This window comes from Condylura cristata, unplaced genomic scaffold (assembly GCF_000260355.1).
Source record: "Condylura cristata isolate star-nosed mole 26May11 unplaced genomic scaffold, ConCri1.0 scaffold00019, whole genome shotgun sequence".
Lineage (NCBI taxonomy): Eukaryota > Metazoa > Chordata > Mammalia > Eulipotyphla > Talpidae > Condylura > Condylura cristata.
In genome coordinates this window covers 18,244,025-18,270,555 of record NW_004567120.1, presented here as the reverse complement: position 1 = coordinate 18,270,555, position 26,531 = coordinate 18,244,025, and the positions used below count along the sequence as shown (strand labels likewise).

Here is a 26,531-nt window from a genome sequence, read left to right as displayed (position 1 = left end):
GGCTTTCTGAACAGTTGGTTTTACAAGGCATAATTTTGTAAAAGAATTTTAGATCAAATAAAACATCAACTCTGTAAGTCTAAAGAGTACATTAATCTCTCACTGTAATCTAGAACTTTCCAGTACAACCCACAGTTATTGGGCAGAATGGAGAAAGCGCTTTTAGGTTTCCATTTTCCTCTTGCTGTATTTTGAATAAAGTTAAGGGTCAGATGGTTTGTATTTATTTTTGTGGTCCAGGGTTTCTCACCCACTTTGGGGTCAGACAATACTTTGTTGTGGGCGTGGCTCGGCACATAGTGGAGGTTTAGCAGTATCCCTGACCCCTACTCTCTAGATGCCAGTGGCAACCCCCCTCACTGTGACAACTCCAGATGTCCTGGGATAGGGGTTGGGGTGGCGGGGTCAGCCGGAGTGGGAGGAAGGCTTCTCCTCAGTTAAGAACCACTACTGTCTGCCTAAGGTAGTTATCATTTTGCATTGTTACCCTCACTTTCCCAGGATCCTGGTCATTAAATATATTTTGTCATTTCTTGTAGTGATGGAATTGGAAACAAAGATTATGGGTGACACGGACTATAGTTCTAAGATTGCCTGCATTTGTACCCCTGTGAGGCATAGATTGAGGCAGTGTGGAAACAATGCTGTGTGTATATATCCAGAAGTGGAAGTAAAAAGGCTTCTCGGGCCTCTCCCTGCCCCTGCACCTCTGGCCTGAACCCCAGTTCTGTATGCATAAATAAATAAATCTTTTTTTTAAAGGCTTCTCAATACTCAGTGTTGAGAAGCTATCTTGTGTCTAGACAGAGCATTAGTAAAGGCTCAGAATAAGGGGAGCACTAGAACCAGAAGCCCCCCAGCAGTGCCTCTGAAGCTATACACAGGAATCACTGAGTGTCTTACTGAAGTGTAGGTGCTGATTCAATAAGTCTGGTGTGTGTGTGTGGGGGGGGGGTCGGCTGGTGTCTGAGATTCTGCATTTCTGACTAGCTCTCAGGGGACATTAGTGCTACTGGTCCCCAAGCCATAAGTCGAGAAGAGAATGGGCAGACTCTGAGAAGAGGATCATGCTATTTTCCATTACCATAGAGGGTATTGTTCTACACTGAGATGATTCCTTGGCCCCGGAGCTAATAAAGTTGCCTGTAGTTTTTACAGTCCCTCTTGAGAAGGCACAACCCAACTCAAGATCCTAGCCTCTCTCCTCCTCCTGCTTTCTCTCATTCTACCCAGCCACTGGAGGTTACCACGAGGTAAAGTACAGTTGATGCTTGAACAAGGGTTTGAACTGAACAGAATCATGTGGACTTGGATTTTTTTTTTTTTTTTTGTCTATCCAGGAATTTGTGCTACTTTCATGGATCCAAACAACTGCAAGTGTTAGTCGGTTGAATCTGGGTATATACAGAACCCAGATTTGGAGGACTTGACTATATATTATATTTGAATGTAATATAACATGGGATTTGGCATCCCTGGCCCCCAATTGTTCGTGGGTCAGCTGTACTCCCTTTTGAACTTATATATTTTAGTCTTTCTGTGAGCCTGTGTGAGACAGTGGTTTCCTTTTCAGAGGATTCAGTGAACTTAGGAAAAGGAATTAAAGTGCCAGAAAGGATTTTGTGTGGGTGGTTATTTTATCCCAGCTGTAGTTTCAGATAATTAGGCTAGATCTCCAGAGTGATCTAGTGTAGCTCCACTTCTGGGGCCAGAGACCTTGGCGTTGGTTCTGATTTGCCTACTTCCTAACCGTAGTTTCCTCACCTGTCTGTGAAGATACAGCAGTGCGCACCTTATGGCATTATTGTTGGGGGAACAGAGCAAATGAACATGAACCTGTCAGTGACTATCAGTATCATTTGCTGATGCTGTTGCAAATGTCATCCCTGGAGCTGAGGCTATTGTTCTCTTTCCTGCCTGCATTAGCTGCATGTGCCACACCTCAGTGACATTTTTCCTTATGCTCCGTGATTCCCAGTCACAGATGGGCCCATTTGTGTGGCTGGAATGTGCTTTCAGCAAAGACCAGTGTTTACTTGCTCCCCTTTTGAGACTTACTGGTCCAAACCAGTAATCGAATCTCATGTTGGTTTTCCAGTCTTGGTATATCCAAAGATGGTAACAAGCCTTATTTTCTTGTTTACTCTCTGACCCCTTTTGTGATCATCTTACCCTCTGATCATTTCACTGTGAAATCAGAAGGGCTGTTGTATGAGCGTCTGGAGGTTCAAAGAATTATCTTTGATTCATACTAGAAATTTGCATTCATCTTGACATTCCTTAACAGCTTCAGTCTCCATTTCCTGAAACAGTCACCACTGCCTGGCAATCGGTGGTGGGATTCTTCAGAATGTAAATTCCCTAAGTGTTCTTTCCTTCTCTGTATTGTATGCATTTCTCTTTGTGACTCTTTGCCCAGCGGGGATTTTGGCTTCCATTCTTAACGGACTTCTTAGTTGGAGAAACTAGATCTTTTTCTTTTCCCCTAGTACTTCTGTGACAGGGCAGATGAGCTGCTTCCTTTGTCTGCAGGAAAAAGTGAACTGCCTTTTCCTAACAGACTTTTGCCTGCTTCAGCAGCCTGGAGCCTTCCTCAGCCACCACCTCCCCTGCAGCCTCTGCCTGTGGCCGCCAGGGACCACTTTCTGAAGCCTGCAGCTAACACTTTTCCAAACACAACAAAAAGCGTGTTTGGGGATAAGTTTTCTCAATTAATCCTCAAGTACTGAATGCCTCTTTTCTTCCTTTAGTAAGTAATGTGATAGCAATGGGCTCTTTCACTAGCCTCTGACAGGTTCTGCCTCCAACCTCATGGTGTGCAGTCATCCCAGAGCAGTCTTTCAGAAATCTCAATTTCATCAATTAACTCCCAAGCTTAAATCACCTCACTGGCTTCTCATCCTATACAGAAAAGCCCAAACTCCTGGACTTGACTACTTTGTATCCAGTGCCTGATGTCATTGGGCTGCTATTGTAAATGCCAAACTGTATGGTTCAAGTTTTTAGCACCATACAGTATTTCAGAGGGGGCGTTTCTCCTGGTTTGCAGGGCTTGCTAATGACAGGGAGAAATTAAGGAAAGGATGCAGTGAACTCTCTGCGCTACCTAGGAAAAACACATTAGGACTTAGCTGACGATTGAGTGACTGAGGGTAAGAGTGGGGTCCTGAATTAAGCAGCGTATATAGTGTCTGCGAGATGGCAGCTATCAGACCCTCACCATCCCTAGTTACTAGATGTGGTGCAAGACAGAACTTCCCAAACGCTATTCCCAGGATATTCCTAGCTATCACACAGGCGAGCGGGAGTGGCTGGGAGGGTCATCTGCTCCTTCAGCACAGTTAGAGAAAATATTGTGTTAAAATGGTTTCCTAATGCTGAAACTTCTGAGATCCTTTAACACTGAAAGGGATATTGTGTACATAAAATATGGATCATTTTCCAACTTTATTTGAAGCATAGAATTTTGTTTTCACAGATCATCTTGTGGGCTAGTGGTGCACTGCAAAGTCGACTTGGGAAATGCTGGTGTAGGCAGCACTGAAGGAATGTTCGACTCCGCTCCTCACTGTCTAGGCCAGATGCCTTGCATTGTTTTTGTAAATGCTGCTTGAGAGTAGTGAGTGATTTGTCCATTTCATAGGGTCACTGGCCTTCACAAAAAAGCCTGGTTCCCAGCAAATTAGAACTAACCAAGTAATAGTAGAGCTCATTCTTAATTTACTGAAGGAGAAGAGGAAAGCACTGAGTGACACATTACTATAAAACATATCATTCACAATTAGGCACCATTCAGGAGACTCTAACATTTTCATTGCAACTACAAATTCATTTATTGCACTACTAGGCAATTAGAAATTTTTAAATCCTTAGTCTAGTAGCAAAGAAATAAGACAAAGCTGTGAGATCCACTGAAGGACACATTCTTTTTGTTGAGCTACATAATCCAAGTTCTGTTGAAGAGTTGAGAATCAAGAATTGGCCCCGAAAGCAGAGAGATTTGTGTTTTATCTTCTTCCACTGTTGTTGGACTTGTCGCTAGTAGGCTTCTCTTATCTTTGTGTTTTGTGTCTCTAGGTGAAAAGAAGAGACCTAAGTTTGAATCATTGGTCTGATGCAAAATAATGTTGCCCCTTAGCATTTCTGAACCTCAATTCCATCTGTCAAGAAATGAGACCATTTCCATTTTCCTCTTGGAGGTATACATGGAAACCTTAATTGCATATGAAATAAGATTGGAATGACCCATGGTATGAATAATAGACCTGATGATAAAATTGATCAATAAAGTGGAAGGAAATATTTTGACAGGAGAGAAAGTAGAGGTTGTCTCTGAAGATTGCATTATGGGAAGCTTTCACCAGCACGTGTTCTTGTTATAGGGCAGGGAGAGGGGCACCCCAGGATCCCCAGAGTTGCCCGTTCTAAATATAGGTTCTGCCATCTGCTGCATCAAGACAAAACATGTAAGACCTTTAATGGAAATGAACTTTAATACAATTAGTGTGCAATACAGCAAAGACAAAGAATGTAGCTCCTAAATCAAACACCCAAAGTTACCCATCCCCTTGTGGGTAAAAGTCTACCCAAAAGGGATTGGCCCAAAGCAAGGCCTGAAAGCCTGCTGCAAACATAAAGCACCTTTCAGAAGGGAGACCCATGAAAAAGGGTCAGAAATGGCCAGACATGTCTGGGAGGAAAAGAGCAAAATCAAAATCAAGGTAAACGCTGCCACAGGCAACCTCTCCTTGGTTGTCTCACCCAAATCTGTTTCAACCCGTCCAGGACCATGAAGAAGCAAGAACATTTTTTCCAAATGTTTCACCTAGTCCAGGACCAAGAAACAAGAGCCACTTCTTCACATGTCTCTCTGCTCCATGTGACTCCCTTAGGTGACCTTCTGGCTCTCCATCCTGCTTCTTACCTGTTCAGTCTCCTCTCTAGATTCTTCTCCTCCTTGCACAGCTCCACCTTCCTGGGAGGCAGGGAACCTGGCGCTTCCCCTTTTCCTGGGGACCACGCTGTTACATTCTCAGCACAGAAAGCTGAAAATGAGCATGTGTAACTTCAGAAGCCCAGAAACTATACTCCGTTGCCTGCTGAATCAGATGCTGTTAAGGTCAATCCAAAGCTCCTGGCTTTATATTAAAATGTGGTGGCCCCTCTGGGTCATGGGATACTTCAAGAACCTGAAAGAAGCCATATCCTCTTCTCAGAATGTGTATACTTTCATACACTAAAAATTCTCTAATTAATTTCAACCTCACCTTTGACAGTCATGAATGTTTCCTTCTAGCTTAAATGAAAGAACTGCTTGCCTCCGGTTAGACACATTTATATCTTAGTGTGATTTATATGTCAGCATTTGAGCATATGTCATTGAACGTTTGTGCCCTCATTCCAGAAGCTCTACTGCTAGAGCCAGCTGGTGATGGAGAAGTCAAGACCTAAGTTGCACCTCTTTTGCACTTAATGGTCGCTTAACAAGCTGTATGCCTGTTGTCCAGTTCTGGACTATATTGTACAGGCAGGCAGACAGACAGACAGACCATTATAGTTGTTGCAAGAATTCAGAGTGTCTTTGACAAATGCTAAGTGCTGGTACAGTCTAAGTAAGCCAGAGGCACTCTGTGGGAATGGTTGGGTCTAGCATGAGTCAGGGCAGAATTGACGCGTAGCACAGTGAGGACAGGAAATGCCTGGCCTAATGTAGAGCCTTCTTTCACCCAGGGATGCATCTTTCATTTTCCTGGCTGGGCTGTGCTGTAATGGAGCCCATACATGGAGCTTGAGCCCTCGGCTGCTTTTCCACAGGTGGGTGATGGACACAAAGCTAGACTTGCTACCTTTAAGGCAGCAAATAGTAATCTAAGGGGCCTTCGCACAGTTAGTTGAACCTCAGTGGGATGTCGTAAGCTCTGTACACTGTATGACCAACGCAAACTCTTATTGCCTTTAGATGGAATATACTTGGTAAGCTGGAGAGCGAGCTGTGCTTCACATAACGTCTTTACTCCTTCAGCCTTTTTGAAAAGTAGAATTTTTTTCCAGGTGATCTTTATTTTTATTTATTTATTTAAAAGTATAATTTATTTATTTAGATATATTTCACATCATTGTTCATTTTTGTGCAGTGTTTGCTTTCTCCTCTCAAGGGTAGTCCACATAGAATTGCCACCATCAATTCACCCTTGAACTGTCACTGTATTTCCTTGCGGTCTTCCTTGCCGTGTTTTGACCCCTCTCTCTTCCCCTCCCCTAAAGAATGTCTCTAATTTATAGTTGCCTGTTAATTTTTTATTGTTTTTTTTTCCCTGATCCCTTACTCGGTTTCCCATATTCCTCCTATAAGTGAAACCATTCTATATTTTTCTTTTTCCTTCTGGCTTATTTCACTTAAGCATAATCCCTTCTAGTTCCATCTTTATGGCAGCAAATGGCATGAGTTTATCTTTTTGAATGCTGAATAGTATTTCACTGTGTATATATGCCACATCTTCTTGATCCAGTCATCTATTTTGGGGCATTTGGGTGGTTTCCACAGCTTACCTATTATAAATAGTGCTGCAGTAAACACAGGGGTGCAGGTATCTTTTCGAATTAATGTTTCAAAAAGTAGACTCTTGTGTGTAGAATCTTTCTACATCCTTGGGAAGTTGCATCAGATGAAATATTAGCCCCAGTCAACACACACAGGTATAAATGCAGAAAGGTCTTTAGAAACTGAAACCCAAAGATGCAGAGACAGCAGATGCAGCAGACACACATCATGTCAGTGGCACAACCCAGCCAAAAACACACATGCTCCTCTTCCCCCCAGATGTTAGCATCCAGCCTGTAGGCCCCCCTTGCTTTTAGAGAAGTGGTTTCCTCTTGCACCCACGCTCTCCTCTAGCCAGCCTTCCCAGAATCTTCCTGACAACACAGCGTATTCAGGCATGCTCAGCTACTGACTGACAGCAGCAGAAACATGAGCGGAAGTGGAGTGAAAAACAACTCGCAGATGGGTTCCGGATGAAGAGGGAAGTACTGGGATTACATCGGGGTGTGAGCTTTCAGCGCCCTCTTCCAGTCTCGTCCCTACAGCTGGACCAGCAGATGACTGACTGTTTGCTCTCACTCGGCACCTTCTTGGTTGGGACAGAGTGTTGTGTCTGTCTGTTTCTCTGCAGAGTGATCTGCTGAATCTGCTACAAGAATTTCCTGGCCTGGGATTCCATAGGGGGCTGGGCTGGGGGTGAAAGTAGGGAGGCCTCTAGTCTGGGTGAACCATGAGCCCACACAGTCTCCTTGATTTCAAGCAGGACAATCCAAGCAGGACAATCCTACCCCTGTGATTCCTTCTTTACCTCAGCTGCCTGGTGGATCCACTGTATCTTCCAAGGCATGTAGTCTGTAGCATGGAACAAAATTAAGTATTGGGATTGACCCACTCAGTCTCTGCGGGGGTCATTCACCTTTCATTTCTTCTCCTGCCTCCCTGTCACCATGGTACATACCAACTGCATGTTGTCGACTTGCATCATAATTCTACTCAGCCTTCTTGTCTGCATTGTAGAATGTGGAATAGCTGTTTTTTTTGGTAACAGATTTATTGCGATATAGTTCATGCATTAGCTAGCCTTTTAAAAGGTACAATTTAGTTGGCTTCCATGCATTACAAAATACTGCCACCAGCTCTACTCATTCCAGAATATTTTCATTATCCCCAAAAGAAGCTCTATACCCTTTGTCAGTCAGCCCCCGTTTCCCCCTCTCACCAGCTCCTGGTATCCACTGATCTGTATTTTCTTTCATAAGATTTGCCTGTGCTGGACATTTCATATAAGTGAAATTATACACTACTTGGTCCTTTGTGTCTGGTTTCTTCCACTTAGCATAATATTCAAAGTTCTTTCACTAGGGGGGCAGAATATGTACATAGGCACTTCTTCTAAGAAGACCTGCAGATACTAGCAGGCACATGAAAAAAAATGCTCATCATTTCTTGTCATCAGGGAAATGCAGATCAAAACAGCAGACATGCAAGTGGCTAGGCAAGGCTTCTTTGAAAAGGTGAGGCTACGCGTGGGCCTTGAAGCATGGGCCTTGAAGGGTGTGGATGCAAAGAATATGGGTGAGGGGGAAGTGGAGAGACATTCTAAATTGAAAAATATTTTCCAAAGTGTACACTGACACTAACTCAAAACCAAGATGAAACTCAACCAACCAACATTGCCCTTGGTTAGCAGCTTTAGAAAGCAGGCAGCTGGAGAAGCCTGGAACGCAGTGGGATAATTGACTGAGCTTAGTTTTTCTTCTTTGCACCTAGGACCACTCATAATCACAAGCACACTTGTGACCCCGCTGACCCATCAATCCACCTGTGTGGGGCCCTCCAGAAACCCAGAGCAGAGTTTATGGATTTGGTTAATGGTTCTGACCAGAACTCAGCTACTTGGCTAAAGAAATACCTGCAGGGCTTGCCACTGAACTCAGAGTGGGGGTGGAGTGGGACTAAGACTAGCGGTGTCAACGGAGAGTTGAAACATAAAGGGTTCTTAGAGTGATCATTCAGAAGTGACTTTCTAGTCACCACTCAGAATCTGGCAATTTGTGAGTTCTGCAGAACAGTAAAAAACTGTTCTCTCAGGTGGTTTGGACTACCAAAATAAAAATACTGAGTGGCTACAACAGCCTTTACTTCTCAAACTTCCAGGGGCTAGGATGTACAATATAAAATGCCAGTAGATCTGGAATCCAAGGAGAGCCTATTCCTGGCTTGTAGACATTGTGTATACATTGTCTTCACATGTTGAGAACAGAGATCATCTCCCACCTGTCACTTCTGAAAGGGTCCTAATCCCACTCATGAGGGCTCTACCTAATCACCTCCTAAAGGTTCAACCTCATGGTGCCATCATGTTGGGGGTTAGGTTTTTAACATGTGAATTGGGGAAGGGTGCAGGCAGTCTATAGCAGGCAATGTAAGGACTAGCTAACACCACATCTCTTCCCTTACATGCCTGCCTTTCGCCTTGCAGAAACCCTGTTGCTTATAACTGATTGTAATATAACAAAAACATGTGTTCAATATCAATACATACCTGGTATATGTCTAGCATGTTATATGTCTTATCTCATTTGATCCTCCCTACCTATGAGGCAGGTACTCTTGTCAACTCCACTTTATAGATGAGATAACTGAAGCTCAAAGCTGTTAAGTGATTTCCTCAGCTAATAAGTGGTAACTAACCAGTAGATGAGTTGGAATTTGAACCCAAATGGGACACTCTAAAGTAAGGCCCTTTCTCCCACTAGCACAGGTTTTAGGGCTGCATTTTCAGAAGCCTTCCAAGGAGAGTCCTCAATTCTTTAAAGTTTTATAATCCTTGTCCTGTGCTCTACAGCCTCATTATGGATAAAACACCAATGACATGTTACCATCTAATTGTCTAGAAAAATAACCCGTTTTTAAACAGTGCCTTCCATGGGTACCTTGTCATGAATTAGATTGTGAAATTTGTGTGTTCAATCTTCCTAGTTGGATCTCAGGATCATAAGCCACAGAAGAGTTTAGTTTTTATGGAGGAGGAGAGCTTGGTTACGGTCTGGAACTCATAGGTGCAGGCTTGCCTAAGGAAAGCAGGTCTAGCTAAGTCATCTCTTCAAAAGGCCCAGGGAAAAAGGAAGTGATAATGGTTGCAGAGCCTTAAGGAAAGAACCTACATGGTAGGCACTCCTGCTGTAGCTTATGGGTCCATTTGAAGTAGATTTTTTTTTGACATTGCAAATTGTTTTGCTATCACATATCAAAAAATTCCCTATCATAAAATTCACCTTTAATTAATTTCTTTCATTAAAGTAACATTGTTTTACAGCACTGTGTAATTCAGAGGTACAGGATCACACCTCAGATACATGTCACCACACCTCACCCACCACCAAGTCACCCACAGTCCTCCAACTTCATCCACGGTGCTCCCTCCCTACTTTGCAGGCCGCCACACCTTCCCTGTCTTGTCTCTGTTTCACAGTGGGCTTTCTTTGGTTTGTTACTGGTTTGGTTTGCTATTGCTGTTTAAGCTTTGGCCAGGTGGAAAGAAAGCAAGTAGGATTTTAGTGAAAAGTCACGTGTGGCCTTGGAGCATTGCTGCTGAGTGAAGGGAAGGCCAGGGAGCTTTCCAAGGAAAACTCATCTGACCCCACCTGGCCTCGGAGGGCGAGCACTGTTCCCTTTTAGAAGGAGGTAACAGACACCCACTGTTTGGGACGTGTTCATTCTGTGGATGGGTCTCATCCATGCTGTATGCTCTGCCCTGGCTTGACCAAAATGCACACCCGCTGGCCTTTCCTCCTCTCCACAGTGCTCCTAAGATCCCACCAACACCTTATTTGCTTCCTTTTCATCTGGGCCAAGGCCTAAACAGCAACCCAGATCTACACACTTAAAAATAAAAATTTTTGGTGGCCCTCCCTGATGGCGCAGCGGGTTAAACCACAGCACTGAGAAGCTAAAGCCACTTCCACATGAGTTCGATTCCCGCCTGCCCCGGAGGTGACCACATGGCGTGGCAGACCTCTCCTGACCCGCCCGCTGCTCCCCTCAGCAGTGTACTTCATTGATCTGCCTGTTCTGCTCCCTATTCTGTCTCTGGTGAAGCCTCTCGCCACCCCTGAGCCTCTGGACGGTACCCCAGTTCTATATGCCCAAATAATTAAATCTTTAAGTAAATAAATAAATAAATAAAACTTTTTGGAAAGCAATGTAGCAATCCTCCTTGCCCCTGACAACAGTCGGGAGAACTCTCTCACCACAGTAACACCAGGGAAATGACCCTAGCTTGTGTGCCAGTGAGTAGGAATAGAGCTGGGTTTCTATGGTCAACTTTGTAAGACAATTAATTGTGGTTGGAAAGGGTTCATAATGACCACCTAGTCTAGCTCCATGACTTCAAGTGGAAATTTTTTCAAATAGAAACTTCAAATTAGTTGTTGAATAATGAAGACATATGTAATATGAATGCCTATGCGGATGTATGAGTATATGTGGTTATATACATATATGTGGTATGTGCAGAAATGTATAATTCAACCTTGTTCCATGTTCATCCAGTTTTTGTTTTTTTCAGTCTTTATCCACCTGACTTCTTTCTTTTTTAAAAAAAATTATATATTTCTACATCATTATTCATTTTCGTACAATATTTGCTTGCTTTTCACAGGTGTAATCCCCATAAAATCCCCACCACCAAGACACCTGCAAACTGTCACCGTAGTCTCTTGTGCTCTTCTTCCCCTGCTTTGACCCGCCCCCCACCCCCGCCTGCTCAGTGTCTCCGATTTATAGTTTGCTTGTTACTTTTGTCTTTTTTTTTTCCTGAGCCCTTATTTGATTCCCTTATATATTGCAGAGAGAAGGTTAGAATTGGATGACTGCTCCATGCTACTAGAAATGGAGTGTTCATCTGATTCTAACCCACTCCCAAAGCATGTAGTTCCCCTATAACTTTTCAAACTCTTTTATCTATCTTTCCAAATTCTCTATATTAAAACCTAAGCAAAGTTAGGTATATATTCATTTAAAATTAGGTTCTCTTTTACATAAGGGGTATGTACTATGCACACCATTTCATACCTTTTGATTTTCCTCATTAAATACTCTAACTTTATTAGCATAGAGGGCTTTCTCATTCTTTTATACGACTAGATAATATTTCGTTACACTAATGAGCCATATATACCAGATGTCTACTGATAGTAAAGAAGTCGTTTCCAATTTTTTGTCCTTGCAACAATGGAATAAATACCTTCTTTCACACATGTGCAAGTAGATGATTGGTTAGACTATTGGGTAAAAACACACATTCCCACTGATGGATATTTATAAATTGTCCTCTATAATGCTTGTATCTATTTGTCACAGCCATGCCAAAAAAGTGTATTAGTAAAAGTTAGCGATTTTTGTGAATGAGATAAGAAAAAGATATCTCAATACAGTTGTAATTTACATTTTTCTTATGAATGAAGTTGAGCATATTTTATGAGGTCCAGAAGCTATTTGCAGTTAATTTCGTTCAGCTTTCTGCTTATGTTCTTTACTGTTGAGTTGGTAGTATTTTCTTATCATTTTCTGGGAGCTCTTTACATATTTGAGTTAAATAGGGTTTCAACCCCAAAACAGCAAGTCTTTGAAGATGTTCTGTGTGAATGGTTTTACAGTGTCTTTTCGTGGCAAAGCAATTTTGTCAAAATATATCATAAAATGCGCCAATATTATATCACAAAAATGCACTGTTCTGTTGAACTAGAATAGTATTTTCTTCCTAGTGCTTCCCCGACACTTCTGTAGAATATCAAGCATCGTGAAACACAATTTGAGAAAGGCTGCACTGCTCAGTTGGTTGACCTCTGCACTCAGTGTTTTCAGAGTAATTTCTAATATCTAACCTGAATCCCAATTGGTGAGGTTGAACCACCTTCAACCTTGACATAGTTTGGCTTGCTGTGATCATTTGATCTCTCTTCTATTCTTAAAGTTTGTGTTACTTAAATATGTTAGCATTTAACACCTATTTGTGGCAGTTCCTCCAATGAGAATAGTTGTTCTCTTTGAAGTCAGGGATATATCTTATCTGTGTTTGTCAAGGTAAAGTCAAGGCACTTTTAGTGCCAGGTACAATCAAGAAGCTCTGTGTTTGTCGAATGGAGATGGAAATGTTGGCACTGGCGTAAGTATCTTCATTTGCTACATGTAAAAGCACAAAGGAAATACCTTTTTAAAGAAGTGTCCAGTCATCTGGGGGAACAAGGAAATTATGTCATGTTCCTCAAGTGTATCACTTTCTTTTTTGTGTCTTTTTCTATAACAAGACCATTGAGCGCTTAGTGTGAACTTTGTTATGTACCAGATGCTTTGGGCTTTTTAACTTAAATGGTGTGTAAATCTCACATCCATGTAAGGTAGAGGCATGTCATTTTGAAGATAAGGAAACTGAGGTACAAAGAGATTAAGTAACCTTCCCCAGAACAAGAGCAAAGACAGACCAAAGCTGGGACTTGTATCTGATCTTTCCATCCCCCTCAATTCTTCCTGCCTGAAACAGTGTGCTCTCCCAGGCCTCCCTTTCCTAGCCCTCTTGCTCTTCTCTCCACCCTTGTGTTTCTGGTAACTGAGGTTGAGTCTTTGGATTATCCAGCTCTGTTTTGTGTGTGCACACGTCTGTATCTGTCTCAAGGTAATTAATGAGAACATAACCTCTTGTTTCAAGCCCTTTACATGTTTCCATATTACCCCTCCATCACTGCCTTCAAAATAGCCTGCAGATGTGCTGGGATTGCACCAGTAGAATGACAAAGAATGAGACTGGAAGCATTAGCATCAATCTCAGCCATTAAAAATAAAGAAGGAATCCGAGTCACAGTAGCCGTGGCAAAAGAGGAGAGGACTTGGAGTCCGGGAGATTAGTGACTGATCTGTGGGAGCTCCGGAGGGGTTCAAATTTACTCCATAAACACTAGGAGCAGATTTGTTTTCTGACATACAAGCGGCCTGTCTGACTAGCCAAGAACTGCCCCACTAAGAAAATAGAAATTTGAGGGTAGGGAGAGTGAAGAAGAGAGCAACCAGCATAAAGATTTTGGGATCCAGAAGGTGGGAAGAAGTAGTGAGTGCCAGGAGAGAGAGAATGGTGTACCAAAGGAAGTGGGAAAGGACCACAGACTTCATGGTAAAAATTGCCAGTTTCTCTGAAGGAGAAAAAAAAAAAAAAGCCTGTGGTGAAGTTGTTCACATTAAGATGTTATTGACGTGTTGTGTATCCTCTCTCACTGAAAATTTGGTATTATAAAATGTGACTGCAAAAAGGGCAGCCATTTAACCCAAATGTATAGATTTCTAATGATGGCAGTTAGGTATCAGTGAGAGAACAGGTGGTAAGAGACATTTGGAATGAGCGAGTGTGTTCTGAATACCCCAGAAAGCCTAGCTCTGCTCATTTATGAAATCATCCTTCACTATGGGAGAAGTAGTTTCTCTTCCCAACACAGCAGTAGTCAGAGGGCTTAGGGCTAGTCTGTCAACCCCACCATGTCCTCCCTCTGCTGTTCTGAGTGCTCTGTGCACTGTGACTGGACATGGAGACAGTGGAATCCAGAGACCATGTAGCCTGGTCCTTTCTGTTGTAGCATTCTCCTGAGGAAGTCTGAAACCAGCTTTGCTTGGACTGATTTTTTGACAGTTTTCAGCCAGGAACACTGAGCGTGTTCCAAGGATATTTGGTTAGAAGCCTAGCCACCTTGGAAAATCAGAGAAGGGAGAGGATAGAGCATGAGGTGGTTTTCCTCACTTCTGTGGTTCCTCACAGGCTGTGAGTCCTCTAAAGACGTGAGGAGAAATTTGAGTCCCATATTCCTTTCTTAGAAAAATTGAGGCCGCCAAAGCTACAGTGTCTTGTGCAAGGTTATGGGGCATGGGTACCTGAGCTGGGATTAGGACTCAACAATCTTGTCCCCATTTTATAAAACTTTTTTTTTTTCAGATAAAAATTTTATATTGTCAAGGTATACAATGTATTGATTTAATATAGGTGCACATATTGAAGTGATTAATATGATCAAACCAATTAACATCTCACATAGCTACCATTTTTGGTATGTATGGTAAGGGCATCTGAAATCTACTCTCTAAGTAAATCCAACTCTTCAGTACAGTGCTTTTTTTTTTTTTTTAAAGATTTATTTATTGATGCATACAGAACTGGGCACAGGCCAGAGGTACAGTGGGCAGCGAGAGGATTCACCAGAGACAGAGTGGGGAGCAGAACAGGCTGACTGAAGAAGTACACTGTTGAGGGGAGCAGTGGGCGGGTCAGGAGAGGTCTGCCATGCCATGTGAGTTTACCTCCAGTGTGGGGATCAAACTCGTGCTGAAGTCGATTTAGCTTCTCAGTGCTGTGCTTTAAACCCACTGTGCCACCAGGGAGGACCCCAGTACAGTGCTTTTAACTCTGGTAGTCATTCTGTACATTAACTACCCAAACTGTTTAGACAGCAGAAATGCATGTTTTACCTTTTGACCACCATCTCCCCATTTTCCCACCCTCCTCAACCCTGATGATCAGTTTTCTGGTCTCAGCTTCTATCTATTTTAGTTTTAAAAGATGCCACATATAAATGAGATGATTCAGGGTTTTAATTTTTCTTTCTGTGCCTGGCTCACTTCATTTAACATGTCCTTAAGTTTCATCCATGTAGTTGCAAGGGGAAGGTTTTCTTCTTTAAGGCTGAATAATACTCCATTACATATACACACAGAAATATGCACCATAATGTAGCTATTGAAGACATGTTTCCATGTGTTGGTGACTGAATACTTGGCTACTTAGCAATGAATATGGGAATGTAGGTATCTTTGGGGTAAAGATTCCATTTCCTTTCTATCCCCCCCCCTTTCAGCACCTACTCTGTGAAATTACACCAAGTTTTGAGTCAGGCAAGCTATATTTCCAGTTTGACTCTCCTAGGAAATAGCTAAGGGATATGGCCACATTTTTTTTTTTTTTGGCTTTGTTGTTTTATTTTTTTTATTTTTTCTTCCCCCCCCCGACATAATTAGGAATGTTAGAGGAATGAATTAACAGTAAGTGAGAAGAGGTTAAGATAATTCAATTGTGTGAAACTATTGCACAGATTTAATATGATCAATATTGGTTTCTTGAAGTCTCTTTGGTCTTCTCCTTTGCTTTTCTCACATCTCCTATGGAGGAGATTAATAGAACTTAATGCCAGGTTACTCTGAAGATTATTGCAAAAAAGACCCTCAAAACTTTGCTTCCACTAGAAAATCTCACCCCGCAATTGCCTTGCTATTTTTCTTTGTAGATGACTTAATTAAAAAATCAGTTTAGATTCTTTTGAGGCAAATAATTCCAAACTTTTTTTTCTTTTGGTGCTCTAAAACTCTTCCTCCTTTAATAGTCATGGCAGATAATACTTTGTAGGTCATCCTAATTTTCTTTTACCACAGAATAGTGAGATTTGGTGTAAATTAGATTTGGAGCAAATGGCCTGCTCCTCAACCTTCTGTGGATTTTGTTCATGTCCATCAGCTGTAATGGTCCAGTTTAATGTATTCATGGGCAAGAGCGGGTACTCATCACCTAGAGCAGGTGATCAGTTAGTGGAAGTTAAACTTATAGGAGCTAAGTCTTCTTTTTAAGACAAAATTCAGGAACTTCCTTTGGAGCCTATAAGGGTTCATTAATGAGTAGTGAGTTAGTCAGAAATTGAGACTTAATCAATTACATAGCAAAATATAGACTTGAGTTAGTTACCCAAATCACTGAATCCAAGGTAATATGATGTGAATTTTCTGGTTATTTTAGGCCATCATATTTAGAAGAACAGCACTGACTTTATATTCTGCTGGATTTGGCTTTAATTTAATTGACCCCCTTTTTTATCACAGGATTGTCACCCTCCTGATAGTGGCTAGTAACAACGATTCTATAATCAATCAGATACAAGTTTAGATCCTGGTGCTACCATTTACATGTTGTGGGACATTGGGGAAGTCAATTAATGTCAAGTGTTAGTTTCCTCATCAAAAAAAAATTTGGCATAATCATGTCTACATCAGATGGTTACTAGTAAGAGTCAGTCAGATCATGCGTGGAAAAGGTTACCATTCACCGCTGTGTGTAGCATGTAATTTAGGGCTCTAGAAATGTTAACTGTAGTTTTATGATGATGATGATGGGTATCATTATTAGCCTTTATCACTTTGATCTACATAATGAAAATAATTTCATTCAAATTTTTAAATAATTATATGGAAGTATAATTTGCTCACCAAAAGAATGGATTCATTTTCACAATTGTTTTGACTGATGGGAAAGAAAGGATAGTGTAACTTTCTAGACTCCCTCTTCCTCCACTGTCTCACCACAGAAACTTCCCAAACTCTACTTATTTATATTGTTAATTTGTATATCGATGATAAGTTTAATTTGGGACTTGTTCATGGTAGTTTAGTGTGAGAGTGTGTGTGTACATACATGCAGCATGTACTTTAAGGAAGCCCAGTGAAAATACTTCTTGAGACCAGTCACTTTGAGTTCATTCATCAGATGAATTGAGTTTTTGCTACAGTTCAATCCTGTGCTAGACTCCCAAGGAGAAAAGAAACATGTAAGGCAGAATCTCACTCCTCAAAAAGCCATACATGCACAAGTATACATGCAGATTGATAGTAAGAAGATGAAATTTAGGGTCTAAAGTTCAGATTTTAATTCCCCTTTTCATCATTCACTACCTTTGTGACTTCAGGTAAGTCACGCCGCCTCAGAGACATCTTACCCTCAAAGAAAAACAAAACGATTATAAGAACCAGTCTTCTTTGATTCACAGGATTGTCGTGAGGCTCCTTTGTAATAATGTGTGTGAAATCTCTTTGTAAATTGTTGATGAGGTCACTGGAATTCACAAATATGAGTTACAATAATATTCAGGTGCCAAATTTTCTGATTCAGACATCAGAAACCTTGAGAGGTGCAAAGTATAAGCTGGAGTTATTAAGGAGTGTTTGCTGAGCCTTCAAAATCAGACAGGAGTTCAGTAGGTGGAAAAGAATGGGATGGGGCAGATGTGCTGGAGGAATTAAATATAAGCAAAGACTCCAGAAGCTATCTCCAATTAGAGGGCATAACTACCAGGGGAGTTATAATATATGGCTTCTCTTACGCAAAGACTTTCTCCTTCCTTTAGAGTTACTTATGGTTTGTCTTGGACTGTTAGCTCTACCGAGGAAGGGTTACTTTCTTCTCTGGTCTCTCTCTAGTGCTTCTCACACCACTTAGCACAGAGTAGGTGTTCAATAAATGTTCAAAAACTGGGAAAAGGATAGATGTTATGTAAGCTGGTGGTCTTGTCTTGCTGCTTTAATATTATGTAAGTTATAAGCCATTGAGTTAGGCACTATCTTTTAACTCCCTTGATGAAGTACAGCCCCATCTACTGTTGGGAATTAATATGAAATCCTTTTGCAATGATGTCACTACCCTGTGTGGTTTTTCTCCACCTTGTCCCAGCAGACTCCTTACCCCCAGCGAACAATAAGGTGACCAGCAAATCGTGTGAGTACAACGGAACCACTTACCAACATGGAGAGCTGTTTATGGCCGATGGACTTTTTCAGAACCGGCACCCCAATCAGTGCACCCAGTGCAGCTGTTCGGTAAGACCCTGCATCTTGATGTCTCTGCTGACCTCTACCCCAATACGAGATCATGCTTTACTCTCACTTTCACTCTGAACCTACACTGTACAGTTTTTGTATAGAAGACGAGATTCATCCAAATCCTCAGTCTCCCAACCCATCCACACTTCCCTAATCATCATCAACCCTAAACGGTTCTATGGAAGAGGTCAGACCCTGTTGTATCCTGGTCTTACAGTGTTAGACCAACTGAAATGGACAAAGATGAGCTGGAGGTCTTGATGTGCACTCCTGTTGACAGTTACACCACAAAAGCCTTCATCGGAAAGACTCACAATTATTTGCAGCCTGGGGAATGCAGTGGGTTGAAAAGCCACTGGTACACTCTAGGGCCACATACTCCAATTAACTAAAAGACAGAGTGTCTCTTGGTTCCCATCTCCGAAGATGTTACTAACCTGCCCATTCTCGGTGTCCTGCAGTAAGATAAATCTCAGTAAATGCTTTTTCATGATTATTTCTATGAAATTACTTGTTAACAGAACTCTGTACTTCAGAAATAAGTTATACTGATTAAATTTTCATGTAATTGTGCAGTCCAGAAAATGTAATAGATAAAACCATTAAAATTGGTGTTTAGATGGAAGTCTAAAGGAATGAAGTTAGGTACACAAACACATTTTCTGCCTGTAGGGGATATTGAACAGTAGATTATCAAAGAAAATTAGCAGACTCTCTTCTCTTGAGTATTTTTAATAATATCTCAATAGTTTGGGAGACTTTGTAATCTTACTTTTTTGGTAATCTTTCAGGAACCCTTTTAGCCTCAGAATGACATGCTTCTAAGAACTAAGCAAGGCTTAGGAAAGAGAAATATTTGAAACAGAGAATTTTAGGGAATGGAGATTGTGCAGAGACAGACATAACCAGCAAGTGAATTTGATCCTCTTCCTTGCCTTGTGCTGGACCGGACTGTCAGTTCACATCATCTTGTCTAGTTTTGCAGGGTAGTCCCCCCTTATTTGTGGTTTTGTTTTCCACGGTTTCAGTTACTCATGGTCAACCATGGTCCAAAAATATTACAAACAATAAAATATTTTGAGAGAGGGAGAGACTGTGACCACATTCACATAACGTTTATTGTAGTATATTGTTACAATTGTTCTATTTTACTATTAGTTGTTGTTTATCTCTAACCGTGCCTTATTTATCAATTAAACTTTATCATTGATATGAATATAAAAGGAAATATATAGTATATGTAGTTCAGTACCCTCTGTGGTTTCCCCATCCATGGGGATCTTGGAACACATTCCCCAGGATATGGGGAGAGTATTGTCTTATCCCAGAGAGCTTATCTCCTTGATTTGTAAGGGAGGTTCTAATGAATGTTACAAAACAGCAGTTGCTCCAATCTTAATTCCTTGAAATCCCCAACACGAAGTTGGGGTGTGATGGGAACCAAGAAGCCAATGAACAGAGAAGAGATAAGCCAGACTTACACTTGGTGATTAGCATGCCCCTGGCCTCCCTCCCAGAGACTGCTTGTTATCTTGGACCAGGATGCCTGACTAGGATTACCCACTGTTCTATGACTTAGTCTCTGGCATGGGAAAGTAGTAAGTGGGGGTGGGGGAGAGGCATAATAAAGTTATGAAGTACCTAGAAATGACGATGGGAGAGCAGTGGGGAAGACTTGTTCTGAGTCCCTGATCATCCCAGGTACTGAATTAAACCTTTACTCTTATCCCAGATCCTCTGACCTTAACTCAGTTTCTTCTTGGCAGGAGGGAAATGTGTACTGTGGTCTCAAGACTTGCCCCAAGTTGACCTGTGCATTCCCAGTCTCTGTTCCGGATTCTTGCTGCCGGGTGTGCAGAGGTAGGTGGCCATAGCCCGACACCTGCAGTACTGCCATCCTGAGAAGAGAGGCAAATCCTGCCCGGTATCTTAGGAACAGAAATTTCTATGGTAGCCCTGGTTTTTAGCCGTGCTTTCCTTTAGACAAGGAAATTTTTATTTTAAAATTTATTTTTACATCATTCTTCATTTTGTGCCCCTTTCCCTCTCCGTTGTAAGGACGACTGCGCAAGAGGGCAGCAGATGGAAGGGTGGGAATCAGCTAGTGTGAAAATGAGTGCCTTCCGCTCTCCTTCCTTAAACCCCTTCTACCTTGCCCCTCCAGGCCTGCGTTATAAAAAAAAAAAAAAGCCATTTTAACCACCATCTTAAAAGTAGGAATGGAACTTGCAAAGCATTCACCTTGTGGAAGACTGGGGGGAAATGTTAAGTATGTTGCATACATTCCAAAGTAAAATGGTGACATAGCCCATAAAGGCAAACTGGCTAAATGGAAGGCATTATCTTCTCAGTTTTTTCCCCCCAAAATGGAATCGCCATCTTCTCAAGCCTGTTTTTGTTTCCTTGGGTCACTTTTATTGGATAATGGCACCACTTTTTCTCTCTAGTTTCCGGGATCAAACACAGTCATCTTTCAGTTCCCTTTAGTGCCTCTTTTCAAATCTGTGAGCTCTATATCCCAGATTTCTTCTGCTTTCCCTCTGGCAGGGTCTCAATTTTGTCTTCTTCTGGCTACACTTGTTTATTATATATGCTGGACACTATACTAGAAAGCAAATATATATTGGTATATACTATAGACCTACAGGGGACTGCCGGACTCCAATGGCATCTTTACAGGAACAACAGTGAGAATTCTCTTATTTAAAATGCTCTAGTGCTATTTGCCATAAAATCTTTGTGCGCTCCCCTGCCCCGTAGCTGTGGCATCCTTGTGCAGTTCACAACCTATAAAACCCTATTTGGTGTATGCATAGATAAAGTCTCTTATGGAACTCACAGTCTACAGAGAAGACAAATCATAACATTGCAAGTACTAAATATAAGCAACTTAAATATAAGCAATGCCATTACTATGGGGGAAGTAAACAAAAGACGAAGGTAGAAAATAAGAGGTAAAAGCATTTAAGTTGAGTAGTCTGATAAGGCCTTGCTGAGATGACATTTAAGGTCAGACCTGAAATGTGGAAAGGAGTCACCATCTGAAGGTCTTGGGAGAGAGCATTCCAGGCAGAAAGAAAGGAAAGTTCAAAGGGCCCAGGCAGGGAATAGTTTAGAGTATTCGAAGAAGCGAAGGACATTTGCAGCAAGTAGAGGGATCATGGTCAAAACTGGCATGAGATAGGCTGGAGAAGTAAACAGCGATCAGACCAGGAAGGACCTTCTAGGCCATGGGAAGGAGTTTTGATTTCAGTTTGTTTAAGCTTGGGGACACCCTAGGAAGGCAGTGAGTATGAGCGTGACATAATCCAGTTCGATGCCTTAAAAGGTCTCTCTGGCTGTTTTGTCCAGACTAGATAGGAGGGAACAATGAAGCAAGTGGAGAGCTCAGAAGACTGTGTATGCGTGGGTGTGTGTGTGGGGAGCTCTGGAGGGGGATTGTAGGTGCCTAGTCTGAGGACATAGTGCAGTATAGTGGTTTAGAATGGAGCCTCTGGAGCCAGGCTGCCCCAGGTCTAATCCCTGTCCTGATTTCTAGCTGGGTGATCAGAAGCAATGCCTTGCCCTTTGTAAGCATATTTAAAGTGAAGATAATGTTCGCACCGACCTTCAAATGGTCATGAAATTTAAATGAAGTAATGCAATAAAAAAGACCTAGTGCAAGTTCTTGCCTGTAATGCAAACTCAGTAACAAAAAAATGAACACATTTGAAATGTATTTTGAGTATTGGTTTTCAACCACAGGTACATATTGGAATGACCTTGGTGAATTTATGTCTAGACTGGGAGAGGAGTGGGCATTTGAGGTGATTTCCATGAGCAGTGCAGCCATTAGAAAATCCCTGAGTTAGAAGGGAAAACGATAGGATATGATGGCCTTAACCGCACCATTTCCTACTCAAATATCTCTGTGCAGACACACATTGTACTTTACCACATGCCAGTCACAGTCCGAAGCACCCTACTGATACAATCTCGTTTAACCCCATGGAAACCCTATGCGGCCAATACAGTTTCTTCACTATTTTTTTGATGATGAAGCTGAGGCAGACAAAGATTAAGAATATAGTCCCAAGTGCACTCGACTGTGGTGATGGCACACAGGCAAATTGGAGGTGGGAAGCCCATGGGGATTACAACTGAGATGAAAAAAATGCACAAAAGGAAGAATGATTTAAAAAATAAAAATATATGTTAGAAAGAAAGAAAAAAGAATGTAGTCCCATAACTTGTGAGTTGAGGGACTAAGTTTGGAATCCTGGCGATCTCGCTCTAGAGACCAGGCTCTTCGCCACTCCATTGCCTCTGAGGGGGTGGCTCCTGGTTGCCACTAGACTATACATCAACTTTCTTCACGCTGATGGTGAAGGCCTCCCATGGTCTAGCTCAGCTCACCTTTCTAGGCCTTCATTCTTCCATTCATGCACCTGAGATTACATCCACATGTTTCCTGCACGCTTTTTCCTTTGTACCTTTGTTTTATAATCTCCCCCTCAGTGTTTTTCAAATTGTAGTGTGCTTCAGTATCACTCGAGAACATACTGAAATTCAGATCCTCAGACCACAATTGCAGAGGTGCTGATTCAGCAGCCGTGGGGTGTGACCCCCCAAGGAGGTATATATGAACAGGCCCCATAGCTCATTTCGCTGCATGTAGTCCATAGACTGCCGCTTTGGGTAGCCACTCCCAAGACCACGGAGACGCCTAGGAGCAACTGGGAATGATGCTTTTTCATCTGAGACTAGTGAACTTAAATTAAGCTGAATCAACTTGAGCAAACCAATGTAAAAGGAACCACTGGTAGTCTCTGATTGGTCAGAGCATGTAATTTCAATGGCATGGCAACCAAGTTGGGGTGAATGGGTGGTGGCTATTTTTTTAAAGATTTATTTATTTATGTATACAGAGCTGGGGTACAGGCCAGAGGTGCAGGGGCGGTGAGAGGCTTCACCAGAGACAGAGTGGGGAGCAGAACAGACAGATCGAGGAAGTACACTGCTGAGGGGAGTAGCAGGCAGGTCAGGAGAGGTCTGCTACAGCATGTGGGTCACCCCCGGGGTGGGGATCGAACTCATGCTGAAGTGGCTTTAGCTTCTTAGTGCTGTGCTTTAACCCCCTGCGCCACCAGGGAGGGCCTGGGTGGTGGCAATTTTTTGAAAATTAATTTATGTTCATGATTTTATTTTTGTATGTGCTACAAAATAAACTGATTTATTTCTTATGTTTATTTTTTTTTTGGTGGCAACTATTTTATGATAAAAACTGGAGGGACAAGAAACACAGAAATTGTCTAGGGAAAAGTTGCCCATATTTAGTAAGGGTTGGGAGGAGGGGCTGTTGTCTCTGGAAAATCCTCCCCTTCATGTCTGACTGTTCCTGCCAGTTGCTCTGTTTTTCAAGCAAAAATATATCATGCATTTTCTTACAACTCAATACCTAGAAGACCTCTTTCTCTTCTCTACCCCAAACACCCACCTTAATTTCTCCACTCATATCCTGTTATCAGAGGGCAAACTAAATGGCACTTCTTCCATGAAACATTTTTTTAAATTCTTGCATGGTGGAAGTAAATGTCACTCTTCTCTGGAACCTCCAGCACTTAACCTGTGCTTCTCCAGTAGTGCTTATCACTTCATCATCTTTTGTTATTTCTGCCCGTGTCTTATCCTTACGAACGTGCAAGCTCCTAGGGAGAAACTGTATCTGGTTCATCTTTTCCTACAAAATAGAGGCTCTTTGAATAAATGAACACTAGATTGTGAGTATTGTCAGAAATTTAGTCATGGTTTGAATGAGTTGCGACTAAAATACATATGATTGTTGTGTTTTCTTCTCTGAATTGCCGATTGGCTGTGGGAGAGGGAACTGACTATCTTTTAGTTCATGGCCAATTGGAGTTGCCTAGTCTCTTTCTTTATTTTCATTCCTATCCCACTGTACAGCGCTGTAATTCATATTTATTTTTTGAAAAAAAAATGTCCTTGCTCTGATTATGAATATATGCTTATCCATTTTAATCTACTCTTTGTACCAACCCTCAGAAGTCAATATGGGTTCACACGCAGCCCAGTATGGTTTATGCTTCAGCAAAGCCCTCATTCCTTCCATCCTCCTCGTTCACTGTGTGTATGTATATCAATACTTAAGTCCACTATTACATTTCAATAAGGAAAAGTGAGTGTTATGTTCTCACCCCTTTTTCCACATTTGCCCCAACTAAATCTGCGTCTGCTTCAAAGTAGCATACACGGGGGCTGTTGCTCTCATAACCAGCCATTCACTATCATGCAGCTATTAAACTAAGAGTATTTTGTTTGAGGGAAAGGATATGAGAACTTTATAGTGAAGAACAATTAATACAAGAAAGCAAATTACAAAAAGACATATTACTGCATCTGTTACAACCAGCGTCAAAGTTATATGAACGACATAAGTTCTGAAGGCACAAGAACATTAATTTGACATTGCTAAACCCGCACCTACTAGTGATGTCACCTTGGACAAATCACTCATAACTGTGATTTTCTCATCGATAAGTGGAGATCGTATTATCTACCACTCATGGAAAGTTTGTAAAAAATTAACAGATTTTATGGCATCAAAAGTAGAATACAGCTATTCCAGAGCTTTTGCCTAATAAGTGATGAGTATTATATTTTATGTAAGACATATGTAGAATATAAACTTTATTATAATTCACACAGTATAATATGAATGTCATCATATATACTGTATGATACATTATATAATATTACATTATATATTACATTTTAATTGCTACATTTTTACCTTGGGATTCAATAAAATTTTACCTTCTCTATCTTTAGTCGTCTAACCTTTTTATTTATCTCCAAACACAGAACTTTATTTTTGGTCCTTGTGGTATCAGGTACTGGGGACTAACTATCTGTTTTGTCACAATTTAAATGTCTTATTATATCCTCAGTAACAATGGATAAAAAGTAGCTATTTAGTGATCATGGATTGTCCCTTCACATATTTGACAATTCATTAAGCTCTGTCTTTGCCACTGTCACTCCAGCCTAAATTAACCATTTTCATTTATCTATAAAGACTAATTCCTATACTTTGTTAAGTCATTGCTTTTTTATCTGCCTTTATATCTTTCAGGTGTATATAATGCAGTTGAATCTCCTTTGAAATTCTAATTGTTGAAGCACCTAGCTATACTTTTTTCTGCTGAAATGTTGTTTTTTAAAAAGGTATATCTCGTATAAGTATATTACACATACAGCAGAGAACCCAGACATACTTTTCCCCTATGCTAAGCCACCCTAATTGCAGGCAAAATACTGAAAAAGAAATAACCTTTTGAGTGCTGAAATTGCAAAGTGAATATAAAGGACCCCATTGAAACAGGCTTTCTGCACTGTCATCTAACACTAACGTGCGCCTTTCTTCCTGGGTCAGACAGCAATCTTAGCTGAGGATTGAATCTCAGTCCTGGCCTCTGTTGTTCAGACATGTCTTTGAGGCTGGATGGTCAGTAGAGTGTTGGCAGAGTGCGTGTCATTGCTGGCATCTCAGCAAACCTCATCTGGACTGAAAGAGTAGCACAAACAGTCACGGGAACCTTAAGGGAAACTTTATCAGAGAAAACATCTCTTCGGAGATTGCAGCACTACCACATTCTGGGCAGGCAGGCTTCAACCCAAACCCGCACCCAGCGTCCCTCTACCGTTTATCATTTCTGTTTCCTGTCTCCTGCCTACCTTGCCAAAGGAAGGAGAAGGCTATGTACTTGGACTCTACACAAGGGAGAGGTGTTTGTGGCAGGCTATTGGCTATGCTGACAACAAACCTACTTTGGTCGATGGCGTAGTACCTAGCTGTTAGGGTGTACTCGGAGGGGGTTGAAGCTTACGGGTGTATGTGGGAGCTCTTTTGGTCCTCACAACCAAGTAACCCAGGGGCCGACTGTCAGTTGTTCAAGGAGGTCAGATAGCTGTGAGATATGACCTGTAGACATGGGCACAAATGTGGTCGTAGGAAAATGGAACCTGCAGATTGTAAACAATAGGAGAGAAAGAAGGCACTAAGAAACTCTCCAGGAGAAGCTGGCTGCATGAGAATGAAGAGGTCCATGGGGCCTCAGAGAAACTTGGAGGTACATGGGTGGCTCTGAGAAAAATGTTTCCATTGTTGGCCTTTTAGTAAAAGGACTCAGGTGAGGATTTGCTGCATTTGTGGTAGCTACGGGGGCTGAATTGTACCTGCAATCACTGAATAAAGATAAGGAGTCATTGAAGCGAGTACCAGGAGTTAAGTTAGTCTCTCCTTATCTCCGAAAAA

General features: G+C 41.6%; 1 protein-coding gene across 2 annotated transcripts in view; it reads left to right on the top strand.

Annotated features, from left to right (window-relative positions):
• Nucleotides 1-26,531, top strand: part of CHRDL1 (chordin-like 1) — a 115,448-nt gene that overhangs the window by 54,597 nt on the left and 34,320 nt on the right. For both annotated transcript variants that reach the window (XM_012727018.1, XM_004685706.2), the window contains exons 5-6: nucleotides 18,072-18,214; nucleotides 19,984-20,077. In XM_012727018.1, the coding sequence (XP_012582472.1) occupies nucleotides 18,072-18,214; nucleotides 19,984-20,077 (237 nt within the window). The remainder of the gene's footprint in view (nucleotides 1-18,071; nucleotides 18,215-19,983; nucleotides 20,078-26,531) is intronic.